The sequence below is a fragment of the Leopardus geoffroyi genome, chromosome E2 (assembly GCF_018350155.1).
Source record: "Leopardus geoffroyi isolate Oge1 chromosome E2, O.geoffroyi_Oge1_pat1.0, whole genome shotgun sequence".
In the NCBI taxonomy this organism is placed as follows: domain Eukaryota; kingdom Metazoa; phylum Chordata; class Mammalia; order Carnivora; family Felidae; genus Leopardus; species Leopardus geoffroyi.
This window is the reverse complement of record NC_059335.1, coordinates 44,264,168-44,284,822: the sequence shown is the minus strand read 5'-3', so window position 1 is coordinate 44,284,822 and position 20,655 is coordinate 44,264,168. Positions and strand designations below refer to the sequence as shown.

Sequence of the window (20,655 nt, the reverse complement as noted above, 5' to 3'; positions counted from 1 at the left end):
GAATCCGAAGCAGGCTCCAGGCTCAGAGCTGTCAGCACAGAGCCCAACGTGCGGCTTGAACTCACAGACCGCGAGACCATGACCTGAGCTGAAGTCGGACACTTAACTGAGTCACCCAGCCGCCCCCCCACCCTTCATTTATTTTAAAGGAAGGGGTTTCTCTCTGTAGTACCATTCTTTGGCATCAATCAGATATTTATCATAGAGGAAGAACTTTTCTCTATCCTGTTAGGTTCTGAATAGGAAGGTGTGTGAATTAAACAGACAAAAGATTAGCAGAAGACATATTTTTATTCACATCCAAGGGAGTTCATAGGAAAATGTGACTCAAGAAGTGATTACAATTTGGGGCTTATATTCCATCTTAATAGGGGAAGGGGAGAAACAGCTTACATCCCGTCTTACTAGAAAAAGGGCACTTATGGGAAAACACGTGGCTTTGAGAGAAGATCAATGAGATGGGAGATATGATTTCTGTCACACTATCTGTTTAGGTGATTTCTTATCCTGAGGTGCCAATTTCTAATCTCTGGTGGTAGGAGTCAATCCTCCCTACTTATGAAACTCCTTGGGAGATGCTTTAGACTGCCAAATCTGTTGAAGAGGCTCTGCTTTCAGGTAGATAAAGGGGAGTCCTTGGGAAAAAGCCTCTTCACAGTGCTGTATTCTGGATCCTTCATTTCTGTTTCAACGGACAGAGGCTCTTTACTGTCTTGGGTGCCCTCCCCAGGACAGCTCATCACCCCTGCAAACAGATGCCATGTTCACACAACACCGCTTTCCATCGCATACTTCTCCTGCTCACAACACTTGAGTTGTGCTCTCTGACCCACTAAATCCAGTCCAAAACGCAACGGTTGGCCTTTTCTCTCCAAACACGCTGCGTCCACTTAAGTGATTCTCTCTACCCGAACTCCCTTGTTGTGCCCCTTATTCAATAATAAAAACAAGAGCTCACATTTAACAGACCACTACCATGTGCCAGGCACTCCTCTAAATGCTTTATACACATCAACACTTCCTTGGGAGATAAGGAAATCGAGGCATCGAAAGGTGAAGTAACTTGCCTAAGCTCACAGGTGGAAAGGACAGGATCAGGATTGGAATCCAGGTTGCACGGCTCCAGGGTCTCATGTCTTCTCCACATAACTGCCTTGTCGGTACCCGCGGAACCAGCAAGAGGGAAACCGAGGCGCTGTTTTCCAGGCTCGATGTAAACCCCTTCTCTGTAGCCTTTCTCAGAAGTCACCTTACCTGACTGGTTATAGCCCCTTGCACGTGGTGGTACTTTGTAAACAGTTTAATTCTGTATAGAACCATTTTATCATATTTGTCCTCATTGTAGTTTTTTCCCCTGACCTTTTTTTATTGTGGCCAAATAGAAACAACATAATGCCAAATCTGGCGTCATGATGTTTTTCTCTCATTTTCTTGAGGGTTTTATAGCTGTAGCCCTTATGTTTTAAAAAGTCTTTCATTTTGAATTTATTTTTTGTATATGGTATAACAGTATGACTAATTTCATTCTTTTGCATATGGACACCCAATTTTCCCAGCACCATTTGTTGAAAACACTGTCCTTTTTGGCAGAGCATAAGGAAAATAGTCAATGATATTGTAATAGTGATGCAACAGGACAGATGGCAACTACACTTGGAGTGAACATAGCATAATGCATAAACTTGTCAAATCACTAAGTTGTAACACCTAAAACGAATGTAACACTGTGTCAACTATAATAAAAACATATAAAGTTTATTTTTGAGAGAGTGTGAACACAGGCGAGTGGGGGAGGAGCAGAGAGACAGGGAGAGAGAATCCCAAGCAGCCCCTCCCACCCCCCAATGAGAGGGAGACACAGAGTCCGAAGCAGACTCCAGGCTCTGAGCTGTCAGCACAGAGCCCTACGTGGGGCTCAAACCCACAAATCGGAGGATCATGACACAGGCTGAAACCAAGAGTCTGATAAACAAATGAGCCACCCAAGTTCCCCAATATTGTGCGCACGTGCACACATGTGCACACACACACACATGTAATTTTTGTGTTATCTGCCCCCCCCCCCAAAAAACTGTCCTTTTCCCAATGGTCTTAGCACTCCTGTAGAGTATCAGTTGACCATATATATGAGGGCTTATTTCCAGCTTCCTAATTTCTCCCCAACTTTTAATTGTGAAATACTTCAAACTGGAAGAAAAACCAAAATAGTACGTCAACACTTACATGCCCTTCACCTAGATTTAGTCATTATGAACATTTTGTCACATTTGCCTTCGTGCTACCACTCTTCACACTTTTTTGTTGAATCATTCTTAATTTCCAGATGTAACACTTCATTCCTAAATTCATCATCATTTATCTCCTAATAAGGTTCTCTTAGTGAACTATGTCCCCAAGAAAACTAATGTTTAGGGGCATATGTGTGGCTCAGTCGGTTAAGTATCTGAATCTTGATTTTTGGCTCAGATCACGATCTTATGGTTCATGAGTTCAAGCCCCTCCTTATGCTCCGGGCTGACAAAGCAGAACCTGCTTAGGAGTCTCTCTCTCTCTGCCCCTCCCCCACTCATGCTTTCTCTCTCAAAATAAACTTAAAATTAAAAAAAAAAAAGTTTATGGGGTGCCTGGGTGGCTTGGTGGGTTAAGCGTCTGACTTCAACTCCGGTCACGATCTGACAATCTGTGAGTTCGAGCCCCCCGTCAGGTTGTGTGCTGACAGCTCAGAGCCTGGATCCTGCTTCAGATTCTGTGTCTCCCTCTCTCTCTGCTCCTTCCCCCACTTACACTCTCACTCTGTCGTAAACAAACATTAAAATAAAAGTTTATTCAGGAATATAATCTACTCTACTTATTACAATTTGCCCAATTTAAAAAAAAAAAAAAAAAGTCTTTTATGGATCTTAAATTTTCACTCCAGGACCCAACCAACCAAGGTTTCAATATTGGAGTCTCTCAAACCACACACAGAATTACCGTATGACCCAGCAATGCTCCTCTCAGGTTAATAACCAGAATTGAAAACAGTTTTTGTAAGCAAGCGTTCACTGCAGCATCATTCACAATAGCCACAAGGTAGAAACAACCCAAGATAAATGGATATGTAACAACATGTGGTATATATGCGCATGATGGAATATTGCTCAGCCGTCGAAGGAATGAAGTGCTGATACAAGCTGCAGTGTGGACAACCCCTGAACACATTAGGCTACATGACATCACCAAGTTTACAAGGACATAAATTACATGACACCACTTACATGAGATACCTAGAATAAATTCATAAAACAAGGTAGAATGGAGGTAACTGGGGCTGAGAAAGGGGAGAACGGGGAGTTACTTATTGCCTATGGTTATAGAACTTGTTTGGGATGACGAAAAGGTTCTGGAAATAGAGATGAGGGTTATACATGCACTTAGTATCACTGAATTGCACGCTCAAAATCCACACACATTCAGTAGAAACCATACTTCCAATTTTGATCTTTTCCTGGGCTAGTGATACGTGGTCGGACTTTCTCGTGATGCTGGGCAGTGAGTGGCAGCCACGGCTTGTCAGTTCTGTGATCAGGAAGGTAAGCAACAGACACACTTAACCACTCCATTTCTCGCTGTCCATATTCAATAAATGACACGAGCTCTTCAGCACTTTATTATTATAAAACAGGTTTTGTGGGGGCACCTGGGTGGCTCAGTCAGTTAAGCATCTGACTTCGGCTCAGGTCATGATCTCACGGTTCATGAGTTCAGGCCCCACGTCAGGCTCTGTGCTGACAGCTCAGAGCCTGGAACCTGCTTCAGATTCTTTGTCTCCCTCTCTCCCTGCCCTTCCCTGCTCACACTCTCTCTCTCTCAAAAATAAACAAACTTTAAAAAAATAAATAAAAAAGGTTAATGTGAGGGACACTTGCACGACTCAGTTGGTTAAGCATACACACTCTTGATTGATTTCAGCTTAGGTCATGGTCTCATGGTTCATGGGATCGAGCCCCTTATAGGGCTCTGTGCTGACAATGTGGAGCCTGCTTGGGATTCTCTCTCTCTCTCTCTCTCTCTCTCTCTCTCTCTGCCCCTCCCTCATTCATGATGTACTTTCAAAATAAATATTAATTTTTTTTTACATTTATTTATTTTTTGAGAGACATAGAGAGACAGAACACAAGTTGGGGAGGGGCAGAGAGAGAAGGAGACACAGAATCCGAAGCAGGCTCCAGGCTCTGAGCACAGAGCCTGACGCGGGGCTCGAACTCACAAACCATGAGATCATGACTCGAGCCGAAGTCAGACGCTTAACCCACGGAGTCACCCAGGCGCCCCTCTCTCAAAATAAATATTAAAAAAATAAATAAAACAGGTTTTGTGTGAGATGATTTTACTAAACTATAGGCTAATGTTAAGTATTCTGAACACATTTAAAGTGGGTTACGATCTCATGTCTGGTGACTTAGGCAAATTAAATGCACTTTTGACATATTCTCAACTTATGATGGTTTATTGGGATATAACCACATAAGTCAAGATCTGTATATATATTTGACCACCACTTAAAAAAATTTATATATCTCAAGTCCTACACTCCAGCAGAGGAAAGTGACAGAACTGTAAGAGGGTTTCTCAACAGCAGCACTACTGACATTTGGAACCTGATGATTCTTTGTTGCACATGGCTGTCCTGTGCATTGCCAGATGGTCAGCAGCATCCTTGGCCTTGACTTGATGTCATCACAATCAAAGTATCTCCAGAAATTGCACAAAGTCCTCCGGGAGAGGGAGCCATACTCTCCCCCAGTGGTGAACCACTGGACTACACAAACCTTTTGCTGACTGACTGAATTTGTCTGAAGCTCTACTACGTCCCTCAGCAGTGCCCACAGTAGTTTTTCCATTAAGAAGAGAATGTTAATGGCTTCTCCACATACCATATGGATAGTTTTCAAGTAAAGTGAATTTGTAAATGCAGTTTCCCACACTCTGCCCGCAGTAGAAGGACACAAAGTTCTGGAGGAGTCATTTCAACATGAAGCTTCCTTCTCCATGTTTTGAGTAAGCCCAAGTACCACTGGTCTTGCATGGAATTGTGGTTAACCAAATAAAACATGTGTCTGACAATGTTTAACAAAATTCTTTAATAAAATTTATAAAAATGAATATTTAAGAATTCTCTCAGCTTGAATTGTTTTCCTTTTCCACTCCCAAAGAAAATACAAAATTATCCACACCCACACACATATATACTCAAAACTATAGTGACATTCTCTATACAGGACTACATTCGAGTTTAAATTGTTGAAAAATCAAGACAATTCCAAGATGTGATTGCAGGGATGATTTTCTTTTTCTTCAAAAAACACCTGACAGACAGTAAAGCAATTTAGATAAGATTATTTTCCATGGATGTCAAAAGGTTCTTGAAGTTCACATTTCAACTAAAAGAAGATCCAAATCAGAGTTCTCCCCACGCTCCCCTTACTAACACATTTTAGGGCCATATTTTCTTCCTGCTCCTAAGGAAAATAAATTGGATTTCCTGATATTGTTTTCCATGCATGCTTGGAATTTGGGGCAGATGTTTCCAGATCAGCCAGCATATCCTGTGGACATCAACAACAGCAGGCATTTGGGGGGTTCTGGGATGTCAGGATGAAACTCTGGTAGCAGGATCCTGGTTGGAGTCACATGTTAAGATTCTTCCATTCTTTTTCAGGACTAGAGGCAGAGCCACCTCAACCATCCTCAGCCTCAGTTTCCCAAATTGCCAGGCTCAACAACTTGTCTCCTGCCACCTTCAAACCCATTTTTCATGTTGCTCTCCGCTGGGACAAACACCTTCTGTCTTTGGCTGCAGCACTCGAGGCACTACCGTAAGTGTTGGAATAGATCACTCTCTTGTTTGAGTGTTAGATGAACACTAGATGTGGAGTGGCACCTGAAAACTCACCACCCTTTCTGGTCAAGGCTTCCTGTTTAGTACCAGATCACCCCAGTAATGACATACACATAACAAACATTCTTATGCACAACAAGTAAGTGGATGGATACCTATTTCAAGTTATATACTCAGAAGATTAAAGGTCTTAAGAGTAAATAATACCCAGTCACACTATGGCCAGACTAAGACCACACTTATCCTGAAAGGGCCCCCAAATTTCTGCATCAGAGAACCCCTGTCTGGGGCAATGTAGGTTCAAAAGGAGTAAGAGTGGATAGTAGAACAAGGGGCACTGTGCAGTGATAGGAGGAAAAAAGTACACAAATTAAAAATAATTACACACACACACACACACACACACATACATACATACACGCACAAAATAATAGGGCAGTTGACCCCTCCCTTCCCTTAAAAAATGAGACGAAAACCCTTAAGGAAATCTGCAAGTTGCTAGCAGAACCTTTTGAGGCTGAAGCTATTGTTCTGAAGTATTAACATATGGGGGTCTTTGGGACAGCATCACCACTTAAAGAGTGAGGAAAGAAAAAAAGATTCAAAAATTAGGGCGAAATCATTCGAACACACACAGATTAGATCTATAAAGTGGAAATCCCAACTATCCTAACTGCGTCACTGAGCAGACTCTCTTCCCCAGAAAGTCATCTCAAGTGAAGGGAGCTGAGAAACCATGAGCCCTGCATTTTCTATCACACGATGTAGGGGCCCATCTCCTTCCCCATTTGTCTCGAGTCCCCTAGTCATCCTCACCACCTCCGTACATGTCTGCCAGCTTCTTGAAGCGATTGCCCCATTCATTCAGGTAGTCATAGTCCTGATCTCGGTCTGATTCCGAGGAGTTTAAGGAGCTCAGACTAGCAGCTTCAGAACCGCTTCCTTCATAGTCAAACACAAGCAGAGAGTCGTAAGGAGGAGCAGTGGGGTCACTGTCTGCTGCCTTCAGGTTCTAAAGAAGAAGGAAGACGATAGGATCTTTCAATGCAAGGAATCACACACCGGTCATCTGAGGCAAGATGCCTCCTCCAGGTGCCTCGAGCAACAAGTCACACATGGACCATGCAACCATCCTGTGACACCAATAAGGTCAATTTATACAAACAGTCAAGGAAGACAAATCTAATATACATTTCATGAAAAGAGAACATTACAGGTAAATTGCAGAATCTTTTCCTCTATACTAATGATAAGTTATGTGTAGGCAGGAGACAAACAAGCCCGTCAGGACCGGACAGAGGCTGAAAACAGTCATATTGTAACATATAGAATAAACTCCCTACTTGGCAGTAACAGTTTGCTTGAATGAAAATTTTTGGCTTCTACCCTACCCTTCCTACTTCTTCTTGACTGGAATACACAGACCCAAGGCCTGGAAGTGTGGCAGCCATCTTGTGCTCATGAGGTAACAAGCACAAAAACAAGGTACCCTCTGTCATATCTGTTTAAGCTCCTGGAATTTAAAGCTGAATGCATTTCTGACATATACAAAGGGATGCTATTTTTCTGGCCCTTAGGTAGACTTATGATACACATTTAATATCACATCCCAAGCAGGAATGGGATGCAAGGGCAAAAAGACTCATTAGTGAAACCAAACTGGATCTACTTTGAATTCCTTTAGCTTCATGTCTACTTTTACTAAATCCTTTCAAGTCATTCTTGGTTTTGACATATGGACTTCACAAATTCGCTAGGAACAATTTGAAGTGCTCTAAGTTCTGAAATTCAGATGAGACACAAATAAAAAATAGCAGTCAGGGATCAGACAAGGAGAAAACATAAAGCAAAGAATCTAAAGACTTTTTCCTGACTTTCAACACAACTGTTCCTGAGTTTAGAGATGAATGGCACCATGGCTTTTGATCTTGCTAACTTACTTCATCAATAAAGTTTCCAATTTCATCAGGATTGGCAGGGCGGGGCCGGTACTGGGGCATGCTCAGGAGGGTTGGTGCCACATCATTGCGAGTCACTTCAGGCCGAGCATCCAGGCCCCTGTGCAACTGGCTCAAGTCAAAGTCCTTTGGAGAAAAAGGTAAAAATAGACCCCAGAGTAAAAAGAAACAGTCACAAATAAGGGGATATATTTGGATTATAGATTCTGGTATCAGAAAATACCCTGTCAACTGCATAATAGTTGCAAGCATTTGCCAGTGTAAACTAAAATGACAATTTTCAACCTAAGAGTTTTCACAATAGCCCTAGAAGGAAAGACATCAGGGGTGCCTGGGTGGCTCAGTCGGTTGAGCGTCCGACTTCAGCTCAGGTCATGATCTCAATGGTTTGTGAGTTCAAGTCTCACATCAGGCTCTGTGCTGACAGCTCAGAGGCTGGAGCCTGCTTCGAATTCTGTGCCTCCCTCTCTCTCTCTGCTCCTACCCCACTCACACTCTGTCTCTTTCTCAAAAATAAACATTAAAAAAAAAAAAAAAAAGGAAAGACATCAAATGATCATGAGGAGCACGTGTGGTAAGGATGTAGGCTGTTATACCTTATTAACTGAGTCCTAGCCGATCCACAGATTCTTGTGAGCCTAGCTGCCATATACTCAATACCTGTGTCCTTCACAAAATTCATACGTTGAAACCTAATGCTCAAGGTGGTGGTATTTGAAGGTGGTACTTTTGGGAAGTGATTACGTCCGGAGGGTAGATGGAGCCGTCGGGAAGACGACTGGTGCCCTAATAAAAGACACCCTAGAGATTCCTTTCTGCCGTGCGAGTACATTATGGCTGATTATGAAGGAGGAAGCAAGCCACCACCAAACACCACATCTGCTGGTGCCTTGATTTTAAACAACCCACCCTCCAGAACTGTGAGAGATGAATTTCTGTGGTTTTTAAGCAATGTCTGTGGTATCCTGTTATAGAAGTCCACACAGACTAAGACAGTAGCTGAGGCCAGCAGGTGTCCCACAAATGCCTGAAGGACATTTCTCTGTACCCCTTAATATGTTGTGCAAAACAGGCATTGAAATTCTAATCAATGGCTATTCTTCCAGACCACATCGTTCAGCAAATGTGCTCATGCATGGCGGGAGTCAAAAGCAGAACTCCGAGATGGGGCCCAAGGTTCCCTTTCTAGATAGAATACACTTTCAAAAACTCTCCAGAAAGGTGCCCGGCTGGCTCAGTCAGTAGAGCATGTGACTCTTGATCTCGGGTCCCTGAGTTTGAGCTTCACGTTGGGCATTAAGTTTACTTTAAAAAAACAAAACAAAACAAAAAAACTCCGGGGCAAGGTAAGATCATCTCCAAAATCAGGGAAAATAAAGAAGGCCTGAAGATTTAACATCTACAAAAAGAAAAGCAAAAGTTTAGCATACCTATAAATTCAAGGGACAAAATATCACAACAGATTAAGTGCTTTATGTCTAAATAATTTGAAGTTCATGTCCTGAGAACAGCCATGAGGAGAACAGGCTTGAGTCAGACTACCTGGTTTGACTGCTTCCTACCTGTGTGACTTTGGGCAAGTTATTTAACTGCCCTTTGCATCTGTCCATTCATCTGGTCGCTGAACAGAACAACGGTATTTTAAATGCCTACCTTCTCCTAACCATTGCTTCTTCCAAATAGAGATCACCACATAGCTTTTTGCCACAGTTTTAAAAAGGTACCTGATCCTCTTCTCCACCTCCTTCTTCATCATAGTAATAAACATTGTCCCTGGTGTCATCTTCTGGGGGTAGTAAGGGCTCTTTGACCACCCCTCTCCTCCGAACAAACAGCAAAAGCAGCAGAATCAGGACTGGTGTGGGGAAGAGAGAACAAGGAGAGCCACAGGTCAGGAAGGCCATAAAAAGCAGCTATCACACAACACCACTGCCTTGCCTACCAGACAGATGGCTGTCAGACAACCCACATGGGGATGCTCACATACCTGCAGTTAACGTATACGGTATAACATAGTAGACAATTACATGGGAATTCAAGAGTGTCTTCAACTGGACTATTTATCTTTTTTAATGTTTATTTAATTTTGGGAGAGACAGACAGAGCATGAGTGGGGGAGGGGCAGAAAGAGAAGGAGACACAGAATCCGAAGCAGGCCCCAGGCTCTGAGTTGTCAGCACAGAGCTAGACTCAGGGCTCAAACTCACAAACTGGGAGATCATGACCTGAGACAGAATAGGATGCTTAACTGACTGAGCCACCCAGGCGCCCCTAACTGGACTTATTAAACCAGTCAGTCACTTCTCAGAATCTGAGTTAAAATGCTCCAGGCAGAGGAAATGGTAGTAAGGACAAAGAACCTAAGGCAGGGGCATGATTGGCATGATTAAGAAAAGTGAAGTCAGCATGGCCACAGCACGGTGAGTGAGGGGGAAGGAAGCAAACAGAGGGGTGGCAGGGATATGTCAACTACTAGAAGGACTTTGGCTTTGATTCTGAGTTGGAACCATTAGAGGTTTGTGAACAGGGCTGAGTCACCCTAAATGTGATTGACAGGTGCACATTATTTTTAATCAGTTCAGAGGAATGGGACACAGACCATATAATCACCTGGTATATTCCCTTATCTTAAGATAAAAATCATGTGGGCAAGCTCTACGATCTGTTTAATTTCCAAAGTTTTCATCTGATCATGGGATGTTTCTAGGGTATATATGATTAACAGCTGTTAAAAACTTTTAAACTACTTATTGTGAATGAAAAAATTATGATTCAAGGTGTTTTCTTCATAGATGCTTGTGCCCAAGTATCTCTAAAGGACACCCTACAGGGGGAGGGAGGAGGGAAAGGACATCCACTGAAACAGTATTATTGGACTGAAACAGGAGGTTGCATAGACTTGGGGAAAAGATTTCTTAGAAGTACCCAAACTCCCTATTGTTTCTGAAATCAGCAAGTTTCCAAGACTTTATTCAGATAAGCAAACTTCCTTGATCACAATCCATAAACAGGAACAGTGAGCACTTGCTGGGTCGGCCTAGACCTGCATTGGCACCGAGGACACGGCCCTGAAGACCATATAAGATGCCAACAGTCACCATCCACCTGGAGCGTAGAGCAAGGAAAAGCAAGGAGCAGGTTATCATCTCCAAGAAGATGTTACTGATCAAACGTTACTCACATGTTATACCTTTATAAAAGTAACTACATATTTTTACTGCTTCAGGAAGTACCACCCCATACACTGTACCAAAACCTCAGTAACCCCAGTGGGATCCTCAAAAAGCCTGGCACAAAGCAAGCAATCAAATATTGAGGGATTGCATGAACATCCACATGTCCCGGCATCTTTGCAGAATCACCTTTAGAAGGCTAAGTTCTATGCTTGCCCACAAGGAACAAGAAGCTAGAAGTGTGGTTCCTGGCATTGCTTCTGCTTTCAATGTTGTTCCACATTTAAGCTTTCTGCCATGTTGTCCTTGGCCTCTGTGTCTACTAAAATATACCCCAAACAAATTGAGGTAAGGCTATTACTAAAAAATCGGTATTTTAAGGGTAAACTGCAGTCTTGAACATTTTCCTCAGAATGAAAGTACTAGTTTGTAACTGCTGTCCCCAGAGCAGACTGGCCCGTTCAAATGTAACTGGAGTGGGAAGGAAGTGGGCAGGCAGGGCTTGTACTGTCACGCCTGTGCTGATGACACAGGAAGGTGAATTAACCTCACCCCACAGTGGTAATAAAGCCATGTGAATTGTGAGGAACACAAGTCCAGAAAGCTCACTGAATTCTAAACAACACTCTCCTTCCTTCTGAGTTTTGAGACGACACAAGCAGCTAAGGGCAGGAGCAAATGAATCTGTTGAAGCAGCAAGCGGCAGGGGAAAGAACACCTGTGCTGAGTCGAACTTGAAACCCCAGAGGTGGCCCCACTGCTCCCTCTAAGAACTTTCTTCTACTCCAGCCACGTTGGTCTCCTCCCTGCCTCCCCTTCCTCTCTGTGCCTTCACTAGTGTGGGAACCGTCACGAATGCCACCAGTCCCCGTCCCAACCATCCTACATCTTCCACCAAACCTTCCTTGAGGCTCCCTCAAGAGGCCCCCTCTTCTGAATGCAAAGGCATTCGTGACCTGGACCACCCTTTTCAGCTCCTAATTATACACGGTCTTTCCCCCACTCTGTCCTGATAGTCATTGATACTCACTGTTCACCCTACACTCCACCCCCACTCTCTGCCAAGTATTAAATGGGCACATGGCCACTCAGTTAGGGTGGGACATTCTAGGTGTGGCTGTGTTTGAGCCATTGGAATGGGAGTGAAGGTGCACTTTCCAGATACGTGCCTTCCACTTCCTCTCTCATCTCTTCTCCAGGACGGAAGGTGGGGGTGGTGAGCTGGTAGCTCCGACCATGCTGATGAGAATAGTACCCTAAAGCCTTGCTGCTCCAGGTTGCTCTAAGAACGTCCAACATTTGCACCCCCTGGGAGCTGGTGACAAAGGTGGAATGTGAGGTCCCACCCCAGATCAGAATTCTCATGCAGGCGATTTGTATGCACTGCCCTGAAGGATTCAAAGAACAACAAAATAGACGGTCTGGGCTCCTGTTGATTTAATGGAACAGTGCTCCCTTCCAGTCCTGGTGAACTCAACTTTAACAACAGTAACAGATAAACCTCCCCCAGTTTAGAAGCCAAAGACTGAAACGCTTGCCAGGCATACTTACTTAGCAAGGCGAGGATTCCTCCGAGAATGCCCAGAATGGCAGGAACTTGCAACCCCGCTTCAGCGTAAGGCATGGTCCTCTTGCAGTTGTTGACGACCCCTTCGCAGTCACAAACGTACACATCTAGGGTGGTCACCTGGTCCTTGTTCTGATTATCCACAAGTTTGAGATTTATCTTGTAGTCGCCCAACTCTAAGGTTTTCTTTGGCTTCAAAATCAGAGATTCACGGGCTGGAGGAAGCAACAAAAATAAATGATGGGACCAGGAGAAAAAGAACAAACAAACAAAATGACCTCATTCTAGAATTATTAGGGTAAAGAAAATGGAGCTGCTTGGGTGGAAGATCACTGTGCAGTATGTTACAGAGTCAGATACCAGGAAAGGAAAGGGACCTTTGGGGGAATGCCTCAAATGCAGATGGGGCAAATAAACAAGCGTCAAACAAAAGAGGTGACACCTGAGAAGCTGAGAAGGGACTTTCAGAAGTGGGGGGGGGGGGCGGACAAGAGCAGGGAGAAGCATGGGGTCAGAGTAAGACTCCAGTTCCCACCTTGGTCACTGTAGTCAATGGTCCAGTTGACATTTGCCCCGTGCATTAGTTCTGCCGTGAAGGGAGATGTGTTGGGGGGAAGATCTGGATCAAAGATGTTGATGATATGAGGCTGTGGATTTTTCTGGCAGAAATCCATACTTCGAGGTTCTGGTACGGGGCCATTGTCATTCACATCAGAGAGGATCAGGAGAAGGGTTCCCGTTCCAGTAGCAAGTGGAGAACCTAAGAGAAAATATGTAGGAAATAACACAGCTCAGGAACATTCATGACGCTCTACTGCCTCGAATCAGACCAAATCCCAATCCTGGCTTGGCTCTTCAGAGATTCATCACCAGGCCCCACCCTCCCCATCTCAGGGCATCTTCACTTCTGGTCAGGCAGCTCTCCAACACGCTATTCCCCACTTTAACAACAATTATTCAAGTTATTCCTCACGCCAAGGACAGGCTCCCTACTCTTTTGCACGTACCTTTATGCATCCATTAAACTTGAACCACTCCAAGAATTCCTCTTTGCCCCCCTACCAGTTCTCCCTTTCCGAACTTCTCTGGCTTTAAGGTCATTATCAAAGGGTTGAGCTTTTGAAATGGCTACAAGTTGCAAGTTGATTTTCAAAGTAGACTTGGGGAAAAAAAGACTTGGACACTTCTGTGTGTATTTCTTTTACATTCTGACCTACGTATTCTACCATTTTACGCTAGCATCTAGCATAAAATGGTAGAAAGAGTAGACACTCAAGCATCATCATTAATGTTAGTGTGGGTTTTTTTTTTTTTTCTTAAGTAGGTTCCATGCCCACCATGGAGCCCAACGTGGGGCTCCAACTCACAACCCTGAGCTGAGATCAAGAGTTGGGCACTTAACCAAGTGAGCCACTTAGGTGCCCCAATATTAGTTTACTACAGAAAAAAAATGCACAGGGCTATTATCTCAAACCTATAATCATGCTTAAGTGGCAAGAATGTGGTGATTATTTTTTCTTTTTACCCTTAAAAAAATTATGGCTTTAAAAAAAACCCCACATAGTATAAAATTTACCATGTTAACCATTTTAAAGTTCATTTTACATTTTAGGCTCAACAGTGTAAGTATATTCACATTGATCTCCAGAACAGTGTCATCTTGCAAGACTGAAACTCTGTAGCCATTAAACAACTCCCTGCTTTCCTTCTCTCCCCAGCCCCCTCCCCGCCCCTTACCACCATTGTACTTTGTTTCTATGAATTTGACCACTTTCACACCTTAAGTGAAATTATACAGTATTTATCTTTTAGTGACATGGCTTTTACTTAGCATAATGCCCCCAAGATTTATCCATGTTTTAATATTCCATTGTATACATATACCATATTTTATTTATGCATTCATCCATGGATGAATCCTTTTACCTTATGGGAGAGGAAAAAAAAAAAACCCGAAAAACCCAGCAGGGGCCATTTAAAATTTTTTCTAATTAGGGGCACCTGGGTGGCTCAGTTGGTTAAGTATCCAACTTTGGCTCAGGTCATGATCTCACGGTTCATGAGTTCAAGCCCCGCTTTGGGCTCTCTGTTGTCAGTGCAGAGCTCACTTCAGATCCTCTGTCCCCCCCTCTCTGTCCCTCCCAGCTTGTGTGCACGCGCGCGCGCTCTCTCTCTCTCTCTCTCTCTCTCAAAAATAAGTAAACATGGGCCGCCTGGGTGGCTCAGTCAGTTAAGCGTCTGACTCTAGCTTAGGTCATGATCTCTCGGTTTGTGGGTTCCAGCTCCACGTCGGGCTCTGTGCTGACAGCTCAGAGCCTGGAGCCTGCTTCAGGCTGCAAATGAGACCCAGTCAAGGTCTAACTTGCCTTCCTCACTAACTCCCAAATTACAGCTCCAGGGACAGGCTCTAAATTCAAACAGGTTTATCTTTCCCCAGCACATTCACAATGTGATGGAGGCTGCATCATTCAACAGCCATCCGCCCAGCCCCATCATGGCCTTACTTGCTTTGCTGTGTTTTCTAGATTGTCAACTACTTCAGAAAGCTGGTAAGTTAGTGAGGGAAAGAGACTCATTCACAATGTCAGGAAGTGAGTAGGTTCTAACAATAATTCTATTTCTAAATATCTAGCCAGGGGAAATACTTGCACATAGAGGCATGTACAAGGATGTTTACGTATGAAAGTCTTGGAAATAATGACCAAGTAGAAACCATCCCAGTGTTCTTTAATGTGTGAATAATTAAATTATGCTAGATCCAGGGAACAGTTTATTAATTTTTTAAATTTATTTTTGAGACAGAGAGAGAGAGCGAGAGCATGTGTGTACAGGAGAGGGGCAGAGGGAGAGAGGGAGAGAGGGGGAGAGAGAGAGAGAGAGAGAGAGAGAGAGAGAGAGAGAGAGAATGAATCCCAAGCAGGGTCCACATTGTCAGGGCAGAGCTCATTGTGGGGCTCAAACTCACGAACGATGAGATCATGACCTGAGCCGAAATCAAGAGTTGGATGCTTAACATACTGAGCCACCCAGGCAGCCCTAGGTAACATTTCTTTATTACCAAGAGGTAAATCTATAAAGTGCCAAAGCAAATCTGTGTCTTAAAGACATATTGTAAATAATAATAATAATAATAATAATAATAATAATAAATTACATATCAAGGAAATGAAAAATTTAATAGAAATCAACATGTATAAAATAATGGTTTTTACAATAAAACCAGGCTATAAACTAGATAGTGGCTTTATAATAAACTATAATTCATATGCAGAAAAATGAATTCAAACACACAGAAACAGCCGAGGGAGTCACATTTCACTAATAATGATGATGATAAAAATAATGATAGTCCTTATAGAGTAGTACTATGTAGCAGACACTCTTCTAGGCGTGTTTACATAAATGAATTCATTAAAAATCTAGATGGGGTATTATCATTTTGTCAGATAGAGGAACTGAGGGACATAGAAATAAGCTTGTAAGTCCAAAGTCACATAGGTATTATGTCCTAGGCTCTAGACCCAGGCAGTCTGGCTCCTGTGGGGAAGGAGTGGGCTCAGGTATAAAGAGGGAATGGTGAAAAGCACTTCTACTTGACCTAAATTATTTGTACCCTTGAAAATCGTATGTTTTTTGTTTAAGGATAAAAGAGGAAGAATGAACTCTTGCCTCTAAAAGAAAGGTGGGGGGCAAAGAAGCAAACGAGCCGGGAGGGTGAGGCGGCCAAGACCAAACCCTAAGAACATCCTTACCATTGTCGGTGGCGATAATGAGGGCCGTGTACGTGCTGTTCTTCACATGCTCAAAGTCCTCTCTGTCTAATTCAGCCCGAGTGAAAATGGCACCAGTGTCTGGATCAATCCTCAGCCAGTTGGCAGCATCCCTCCAAATCCGATACCTGAAAAGGCACAAGCTCTGGCTTAGAATACAAGAGTGAACGGCACATAGCTAAGAAGGCTAAGGTTCCTCTTTGTTCGTCGTTCACATCTACAGGAAGGTGTGACCATCCATGTCCCCTTCACCTGGATTCACCCATTGTTGAACCATTTGAGAAGAAGTTGCAGCCATCATGTTCTCTTACTCATAAATACTTCGGTGTATTATCCCCTCAGAACAGAGGCATTCTATTATATAATCACAATTGGATTTTTAATTTCAGGAAATGTAACATTTAATATATGGTACATATTTTTAAAAAAAAAATTTTTTTTTTTAACATTTATTTTTGAGACAGAGACAGAGAGAGACAGAGCATGAACGGGGGAGGGGCAGAGAGAGAGGGAGACACAGAATCGGAAGCAGACTCCAGGCTCTGAGCCATCAGCCCAGAGCCCGACGCAGGGCTCGGACTCCCAGACCGTGAGATCGTGACCTGAGCTGAAGTCGGACACTTAACCGACTGAGCCACCCAGGCGCCCCAATATATGGTACATATTTAAATTGTCGATTTCCCCAAAATTGTCCTCCGGAGCATCCCTGCCCTGATTCAGGATCCATCTGCGCATGACATTTAGATGTCACATTTCCTCAATTTGGACACATTCCTTAGCCTTTCCTTTCTTTCTCAACACTGGTATTTTTGAAATGTGCAGGCCAATTGTTTTGGAGAAAGCTCCTCAATCTGGGCTGGTCTGATTATTCCCTTCTAAGTAAACTCAATTCATGTGAGGGAAAGGGAGGCAAGAGCACTGGATAAGTGATGACTGTCCTTCTCAGAAGGACATTAGGAGGCACATGACATCTGTTCTTTTCTTGGTTAACTTTGATCACTTGGATAAGGGATAGGGCACCTGATTTCTTCCCATTAAAAGTACTTTTTTCCTAAGGGGAAAAAAGACCATTAGTCTATGGTCTGAGGGGAGAAAATGTGACAATATCCTGTTCACCAACTAACTTTCACCCAATAGACTTAGTACCTATGGGTAATTTTTGCCTGAAGCAAGGAGTACTATGAACTTTAAGGTTTTTTTTTTTTAAGTTTATTTATTTTGAGAGGGAGAAGCAGAATGTGCAGGGGAGGAGCAGAGAAAAAGGGAGAGACAGAATCCCAAGCAGGCTCTGGGCTTGATCCCACAAACCGTGACATCGTGACCTGAGCTGAAATCAAGAGTCGGACACAACCAACTGACCCACACAGGTGCCCCTCCTTATGTATTTTTAAAGCAGAGTCTTATAGACCAGCTCCCCAAAGGGTACAGTACTCAAATGGTGGCAATATGCCACTCAAAACCCCCACCACGAACACTCGGAAACTCGTGTTGACACAGTGACTGGAGGATGCGCTGTACTACTGGCCTTTCATGGCAGGTGCCAGAGAAGCTCAAGTTCCTTCTGGCCTTACAAAGGGAAAGAAAAGTTTTATTCAAAATGCCAGAATGATCCGTTAAGCTATACCTACTTAGGAGTACCAGAAGCAGTCAATCAGAGAAAACAAAGGCATGAAAAAGAGAGATATACTGCCCAGCTATCTGCTAGGGTCATGGCAAGGCTCAGAAAAAGAAGCAAAAAAGCTAAGGATAAAAGAGCCCTGGATACCTCACAGGCATATCCCCACTTCCTTAGGAGTACAAAGCCATGAACTTAGCAAGTGGTCTTTGTTCCAGGAGTAAGGGCCTCTACACACAGACTTGGTCCCTGTACTTGCCCAAAGAGAAGCTTTAAATGACCCTTACACTACTGCAAGCTAAGGCATCAACTGGCCTGGAAACCATACAGTCCAAGGCTTCACCATTCAACGAAAACCATACAAGAGGTCTTTGGTTTCCCACTATAGTTTTCAACCTTGATTAAAAACACTTCTTACTAGCCCTAATAGTTTGGACCACCTAGAGGACTCCTTGGATTATGAGCAGTACATTGGATACATGTACAGATTCAACACATTTGAAGTATTTTAAGATTTTAAGTAATCTGTACACTTCACATAGGGCTTGACCTCGTGACCTCCAAGATGAAAAGTCATATGTTCTACTGACTGAGCCAACCAGGTGCCCTGAAATTAAGATTATTTTAAAGCAAATCTCAAAATGTCAAAAGATTTTTCCTGTAAATATCTTAGCATATATCTTATATAGATAAGGTTTTAAAAATTTTTTTAATTTAATGTTTATTTTTGAGAGAGAGAGAGAGAACCAGTGGGAGAGGGGCAGAAACGGATGGGGACAGAGGATCCAAAGCAAGTTCTGTACCAACAGCAGAGAGATCCAATGCAGGAGTCTAACTCATGAACCATGAGATCATGACCTGAACTGAAGTCAGCCACTTACCCAACTAAGCCACCCAGGTGCCCCCATATAAATAAGGAAATTAGAAAAAAATAAAACATAATCATAATGCCACCAACACATCTAACAAAAACAGTAATAATTACTTACTGTCATCTAATGCCACGTCCATGCTCAAATTTCTCTAACTGACTCAAATGTATCTTTTATAGTTGGAGTGTTGAATCTATCTTCAAGTTGTAGTCTACATATTACAATTGGTTCATTTGCCTCTTAATACTCTTTTGATCTAGGGGCGCCTGGGTGGCGCAGTCGGTTAAGCGTCCGACTTCAGCCAGGTCACGATCTCGCGGTCCGTGAGTTCGAGCCCCGCGTCGGGCTCTGGGCTGATGGCTCAGAGCCTGGAGCCTGTTTCCAATTCTGTGTCTCCCTCTCTCTCTGCCCCTCCCCCGTTCATGCTCTGTCTCTCTCTGTCCCAAAAATAAAATAAAAATAAACGTTGGAAAAAAAAAAAATAATCTTTTGATCTAAAGCAGTCCTCCCTGCCCTTTTGCCACTTATTCCAGTGTCATTTGTCATATAGTTCCCACATTCTGCATTTGGCCAGATTTGTGGCATTTGTTTCTTCATTCTCTGCATTTCTGCAAAATCAGATTCTAACGCTTAACTACGTTCTGTCTCAACTTTAGTTTACTCCAAAAAAAAAAATATTTCCATAGTGACGTTGTGTGCATGCTACTGAATCATACATATCAAGTGGTACATTATGTTATATTGTCCTTACTTTTTTTTTTTTTTTTTTTTTTTAAGTAAATGTTAAATACAATCAGAAGGTTTGGGTGTTATCAGCCTGGTTCCTTCATTTAAAAATTCCCCATCACCCTTGACCTAATGACTCAGTGCTAGCAGCCTTTAAGATCTCTACCTGCACCTTTTATATAGCTCCTCCTATACAGGGCACATGTGTGGTCCAAAGGTATTCAGGAGCCCTTTCACTTAGGACAGAATCAGCACTTCCCAAACTAACCACTGAGGCTGAAATCACACTTAAACTCTGTTTGAACTTCAACTTGAACCAGTCAAAAGCACTGATGCTAAAACACAAACACCCCACCAAACAAGAACACACTCAATTACTATGCAAGACGCTATTCTGGATTTGTATGTTTTTCTCTAAATAGTTGAGAGCTTGGGGCACCTGGCTGGCTCAATTGAAAGACCATGTGACTCTTGATCTCCGAGTCAGGAGTTCAAGATTGAGGGTAGAGATCACTTAAATAAACTTTAAAAGAAGATAGTTCAGGTGTCGTGACAGTTTCCCCTAAAGTACATATTAACAGGTAGGAACCTACCTCTCCAAGAAGAGGAAGTGGGCACATTGGCAGAGGCCCGTTACTTCTTGGAAATCATGGTATTACTAACAAGACACATGTGTCCTCTTTGGATTTGTATTCTCATAGTTTTTTCCTAGTCAAATCAGCCCTCAAAAAATTAAGAACATTCTTTATCATACATGGTTGTGGGGTGTTGTTGTTGGTTGGCAGGTGTGGTTTCAACATCTGTGGGTGTGATTTAGATTATGGGGTGACTTCAAGTTTAAAAGGAGAAGAAATACCGAGCTACTTCTAACACAACATCATGTATGTAAATTAAAACCACATTCTTAGTACAATGCATGAACTTGCAAATAGGAAGCAATAGTAAATCAGGAATGGCTGGCTATGGAGGGAACGGAAAAAGTGTGGAGAATGAGAGTAAAATGGAATTAGAAAAAAACGGGGGGGGGGGGGGACTTGCACAGACCAATGATGGTAAAATGCTATGAACAAAGTATTTTATACACACACATACA

The 20,655-nt window shown here is 42.9% G+C and overlaps 1 protein-coding gene across 1 annotated transcript in view; it reads right to left on the bottom strand.

Annotated features, from left to right (window-relative positions):
* Nucleotides 1-5,310: 5,310 nt before the first annotated feature.
* CDH1 (cadherin 1) overlaps nt 5,311-20,655 on the bottom strand; it is an 83,314-nt gene continuing 67,969 nt past the window's right edge. Inside the window, exons 11-16 of the mRNA XM_045443299.1 lie at nt 16,332-16,477; nt 13,115-13,339; nt 12,564-12,794; nt 9,564-9,694; nt 7,822-7,965; nt 5,311-6,893 (exon numbers count right to left, since the gene is read on the bottom strand). Of these exons, the coding sequence (XP_045299255.1) occupies nt 6,684-6,893; nt 7,822-7,965; nt 9,564-9,694; nt 12,564-12,794; nt 13,115-13,339; nt 16,332-16,477 (1,087 nt within the window). The 3' untranslated portion in view covers nt 5,311-6,683. The remainder of the gene's footprint in view (nt 6,894-7,821; nt 7,966-9,563; nt 9,695-12,563; nt 12,795-13,114; nt 13,340-16,331; nt 16,478-20,655) is intronic.